Source organism: Berghia stephanieae, chromosome 1 (assembly GCF_034508935.2).
Source record: "Berghia stephanieae isolate SIO BIC M18660-M18661 chromosome 1, UCSD_Bste_1.3, whole genome shotgun sequence".
NCBI classification, from domain to species: Eukaryota; Metazoa; Mollusca; class Gastropoda; order Nudibranchia; family Aeolidiidae; genus Berghia; species Berghia stephanieae.
Window position 1 is genome coordinate 62,647,248 of NC_088360.1, and position 6,000 is coordinate 62,653,247.

Consider the following 6,000-nt stretch of genomic DNA (forward strand, 5'->3'; position numbering starts at 1 on the left):
CAACGCAGGTGTACTAATACAAGAGCACGAGGGAACTCTCATGCCTTGCTTTTATGCAAGGAGGAAATTATGAACAGGGAATCACGGTACTCTGTAATAGAGTGTAAAGGACTGGCCATCGTCTATGCTTTAAAGACATTCAGTTACATTTATAGATGCTACATAATAAAAAGATATCAAAAATTAAAATAAAAAATAATTTATAAATAAAAGACGTTCAGTCTCAAAATTGCTCATCATCAAAGCTCGTCGCTCAAACACTGAACCCACTCCACAGAGAGAGCATACTCTTAGATCATAATCAGTGCAGCTGGGTCCGTCCTGACTTTCTTATAGTACGCCCACCATCGTCTGCTCTTGACATCCACATGTACAAAAGTACACCAACCATTCAATGCTGATTTAAGCGAATTGCACTTGTACGGACTACAACCGTCCATGAGATAACTGTCAGGCGGAGTGAGTTATGGGATATGGCAGCAAGGGCGATAAGCGAGGTAGTTATACAATGGACATTATTAGTTTTACATTAGTAAGTTGACTTGAGTGGTGATGGGAGGTCCAGATAAAAATGTTAAGTAATAAACTCGTTATTTGTTAAGACTTGGCTGACCTAAGGGTTGTTGTTATCAATGGGAATTAAAGGGAAAAAAACGCAGAAAGACGTCTTCTTCACCCTTCTTCTTCTTCTTCTTCTTCTTCTTCTTCTTCTTCTTCTTCTTCTTCTTCTTCTTCTTCTTCTTCTTCTTCTTCTTCTTCTTCTTCTTCTTCTTCTCTCTCTCTCTGTCTCTCTCAACGCTGTTATAACATTAATAAGAAACAAACAAGTCGTCTTATGATATTTGGTAATGAGGGTAAAGTAATCTGTGATGACAAGCAAATAGTTGAAAGAGTTAAAAACTTTTTCGAGAATAAGTACGAAGGGGACCATCAGATAGAACCATTCGAATAACCCGAATCAAGTCTGGAAGAACCAATCACCGACCTTGAGGTTAGTGCAGACCAACTTAACAATCATAAGGATCCAGGAATTGACACCATCAAAGCAGAAAAGCTAAAATGTCTAACTGAACCACACGTAGTCGCCATTGCTAATTTGTTTAATGGAATGTTCGAACGTCTCGGGTCCGGTAAACTGATTTTGTTGAATAAACCAAACAAGAAAAAAGGGCCACTAGCAAATCTAAGACCAGTTTTTCTTCTTTCAACACTTAGAAATCTGCTCAGCGTATTAACACTCAACAGAATAAGATTAAAGGTGGAGGAATATCTGTCGACACAGAGCGGATTCAGAAAATCTAGGAGTACCAGTGACATTTTATGGGCTCATAGGTTGTTGAAAGCCAGAACTGAAAAATACAAAGAAGAGTTTACCATATTGGGCATTGCCATGAGATCTGCCTTTGATACAATCTGCAGAACAAAGCTGTTGAAGGTACTAAATTAATTTCTCGAAAAATATCATATCCGACCAACACTTACGTTTACATCTGGTGCGGAAAAAGTTTCACCAATAACATCGCAGGGAACTCCCCAAGTCTGAGCCCAATCCTTTTTACCCTTTATTTGGAAGCAGCACTAAAAGGATTAAGACAAAAACTCCCGATTCCTCAAATCCTTACCCGCGAACTGATTTACGCAGAGGATGTTGATATCATATCTGACACAGTAGACCTGGCGAAGCAGCACATACCAATATTATCAAATACTCTGCGACATTGGAATCTAAAGGTAAACAAATCAAAACAGAAATTACAGTGGTTAGCAAGAAACAAACGGAATGGAAAAGTGTAAGAAAACTCGGAAACTTGATTAATGAGAATGAAGACATCAAACGGAGAAAACTGCTAGCTCAAGGTGCATTCAGAGAACTACACAACGTTTGGAACAGGACATCATTAATGAACATTTTTAAAAATACACTTTTACGAAGCGCTAGTGCTGCCAATCCTTATTTACAACTATGGTACGTGGGGTCTTACAAAAAAAAAAGAATTTGGACACCCTGGACTCCCTTTATCGCGAAAATTGAGACGATTTATTGGGGTACAGTGGCCAGATTAAATCAGTAATGAGGATGTATACGAGATATGCAATACGCGTATAAAGAAACAAAGATGGAAACTGTTTGGACACGTGCTCAGACGAGATGAAAATATTCCAGCACAAACCTCAATGTGCCAGAAGACAATAGAGAATTAAAAAAAAAAATTTGGAACACCGCCGCGAAAATTTTTTATACTCTATTGTCTTCTGGCACTTTTCTACTCACTTCATCTCTTGTTGTTACCAACATAAGTGCCCGCTCCACTCACTTTTCTGAATTAAAAATTCACCCCATATACCGGAGCATACTCAATGTCTCAATCGTTTCTGTGTTATATGTTTGTGTTGAGATTATTGGCTATTAAGCTTAACTGCTGGCCAGGTAACTTCGCGATGGTTTTGTGGTGAACCCGCGGTCTCCAGAAGTCGGTGAGAGAGAGAGAGAGAGAGAGAGAGAGAGAGAGAGAGAGAGAGAGAGAGAGAGAGAGAGAGAGCTCTAGGAATGACCTGAGTCTGAAACAAATATTTTTGTGTTCGTGGATAGCTCATACGGTAGAGTCAGGCTCTCATCGGCCAGGCGGAGTTGTACCAATAAGGTCGCAGGTTCAAACCCCACCACCGCCGCGAAAAATGTTTATTTGCTATTGTCTTCTGGCACTTTTCTACTCACTTCATCTCTAACTGGATAATAGAAACAGACTGACAAACTCAATGTGACGGACACATTCACGGCAAGCGTCCATAGAGACTGCGCAGCCATTCATTCATTATTATTATTATTATTAATAATTATTTTAATTATCATCATCATCATCATCATGTTTATTATTATTATTATTTATTATTTTTATATATATATTATTATTATTATTATTATTATTATTGTTATTATTATTATTATTATTATTATTATTATTATTATTATTATTATTGTTATTATTATTATTATTATTATTATTATTATTATTATTATTATTATTATTAATATCATCAACATCATCATCACTATTATTATTATATATATTATTATTATTATTATTATTATTATTATTATTATTATTATTATTATTATTATTATTATTATATTATTACTATTATTATTATTATTATCATCATCATCATCATCATCATCATCATCATCATCATCATCATCATCATCATCATCATCATCATCTTCATTTCCTCATTGGAATCAAAGTGACGATGTCCATTTATATCTTTATGGGAGAATCTCTATCCCTTGCTCTGGCACTTACTTTTGCTATTACATTGCATAACTAATTCAATGTGTTTTTAGCTCCCATAACCTAAAGATCAGCATATTCAGTCGCCGATTGTCTCATCATAGAATGACGTACAGAAAAAGGCAATGGATGACTGGATTTAGCTCGGTTAATTCTTCTCCAGCATATCGGAGAAGTGGTTATTATATCTGATAATCATTCAAGTAGCCGGTAGTAACACTGTCTAATGTTGAAGGCACACTCGCTCTGAAAACTGGTGAGACTATAAGATTTTGGTGCTCTTTAAGACGTCTAATTTGTATTATAAACAAGCAATTGAGCAGGTGAGCAACAGAGATCTATTTTTATTTGCAGAACTGCAATTTTAAATGGCTTTTAAAATTATTTTCCTTCCTTATCGCTATCTTCATATAGATAGGATAATTTGTTTACCTCCTAGTCTTACTTAGCAATTTGTCGCAAAATCGTAGGCTGAGCTTCTGATTTTTTCGGTCAAAGGACCTATCTTGATTTTTATTTTCTTATTTTTTCTATTTTTAAAAAAAAAATTTTGTTGTTGTTGTTGTTATATTTTTTTTTGATATTATTTTTCTAAATTAAAAAGAAAAGAACTAGAAAACGACGTTATTGAATCCTTTATAATTCGAAAAATCCACTAGATGAGCTTAAAGCTCTGTTCATAGGGTTCGGGTAAACAACATTTTTAATTGTAGGACAAGACATGAGGCACATGAGGCGCTTTTACAATGATTTTATTTTTTGACAATGTCAACAATGTCAATGTTCCCACTCATTTTATACCTGCATGTGGTGCGAAAATTTGCTCAATTACAATTTTTTAAAGGATTCAACTTTGTACCAACCACTGCGGAACTCGAACATGAGACCTGCAGTTTAAAACCCGGCCTGTTGAAACGCTTGGGTTAGTTTGACCTCCCGTGTTGTCCATTTAAGTGGCGGTTTGGGTCTAATTATTAGGAGAATCCTTCAAAGATAAAATTTTTCACCATAAATTTTGTTTTTTAACCTATATTGACGATAAAGAATGATTAAAACCGCCCAATATAGGTAATTACATTTTTTTTAGAAAAGACCCCAACCGCCCCTTAAATTAGTCCAATTTTTTTGTTATTCTTTTGGATATTTACTATTCCATTCGATTACAACTATTTTTTATCGTTACTTCAAAGAGCTTTTGTAAATTCATTTTTTTTTAGTTTTAACATCTTGACTAAAGAACTCCGACCAAGTATTCTTTTCGAATTTTCGCCAGTAAGTATTAACTTCAAATAGTGATGGCTTATATGACCCGAACTTGTCAAATATATTTAGAATTGATATTTATTATTTGTCTCAAATGAAATGCTTTCATGACAAGTTGGGGGTTCATTTTGATTTATCGGTACATTGAGGTGAAACATCTTGCCAGATAAAACAGGCTTTTCGTTGTTGTATGACAATATTGTCATTGTGGAGATGTGGTGTTTATGTATGTATGAGAAAGAGAGATACAATACGGGGAGAAAGAAAGAAAGGAGAGAGGCAGGGGAGGGAGGAGAGAAGGAAAGGAGAGAGAGAGAGAGAGAGAGAGAGAGAGAGAGATAGATAGATAGATAGATGGATAGATAGAGAGAGAGAGAGAGAGGGAGAGAGAGAGAGAGAGAGAGAGAGAGAGAGAGAGAGAGAGAGAGAGAGAGAGAGAGAGAGAGAATAGTCACAATTACCTAAAACTCGCAAACGTTTTTTACAATTTAAAACAAAACCGATACAACCAAATCAGCACTCCTAATTTCTTCATCCTATATTTAACCTCTAGGATCGAGGTCTAAACTCCTTTCTATGGACTGTCCAGAGACGTCCGCCAGCCTATCTATTCGGCACTATTCACGTTCCTTATAATCGTGTGTGGGACTGGATACCAGACAACACCAAACTGGCATTCACAGACACAGACTCAGCAGTCTTTGAGCTGGACCTCACCAATCCATACACTCTTACAGAACTGGCACAATGCCAGATGCTGCCTTCAGGTAAGTCATAAATAAATATCAACCCTAATATTGTGCATTTCAACAGTTTCTCCTTGCCCAATGCGCTTCAGAGTGCTTCATTCATTCTCCCATCAAGCCATGCGGAATCGAATTCTATTTCAATCAATACAAGTCAACAGTTTGGTACACTTGCAATACTGTTCACTGCTCTTGACCAGGTTCTCATTCAAGAGTCAATAGACTTAATGGCTTCTTTGAAATCTGTGATTAAAATTCTTTGGTCAAGTTGGGGGATCATATCAATTCATCAATGCATTTAAAAGAAAGAAAGGCGCTGTGTTAAAATGACGAAAAAGAGGGTTGTCCGGGAAGGTGGAGAGATGACCTTGTAGAACATGCATTGTACTTTCACTCAGGTGGTCCGGGTTCGAGCCCTAAGGTTTTGCTTTTTATATGAGCTGACCAAGCAAGTCCCCGACTAAAACCAAGGCACCTTCGGACTAAGCTTTGCCACGTTTGAGTCCCTTGCTCGGGTTGGACTTCAAGTTTAGTCTGAGACTAGTTACGGGATACATTATAGCGTCGCTAATATATCAGTTATATTTAGATTGAGAAAGGAAGGAAAATAAGTCGGTTACGAATGACAGAGGCAAAGAGTGTCCTGTTGCTATTGACACTGGCTTAAAAAAACTCTAAGATAAGGGCAGATTGTCAAAATT

General features: G+C 36.4%; 1 protein-coding gene across 3 annotated transcripts in view; it reads left to right on the plus strand.

Annotated features, from left to right (window-relative positions):
• Positions 1 to 6,000, plus strand: part of LOC144979021 (metalloprotease TIKI1-like) — a 316,998-nt gene that overhangs the window by 73,824 nt on the left and 237,174 nt on the right. For all 3 annotated transcript variants that reach the window (XM_078925638.1, XM_078925643.1, XM_078925646.1), the window contains exon 3: positions 5,107 to 5,320. In XM_078925638.1, coding sequence (XP_078781764.1) covers positions 5,107 to 5,320 — 214 coding nt within the window. The remainder of the gene's footprint in view (positions 1 to 5,106; positions 5,321 to 6,000) is intronic.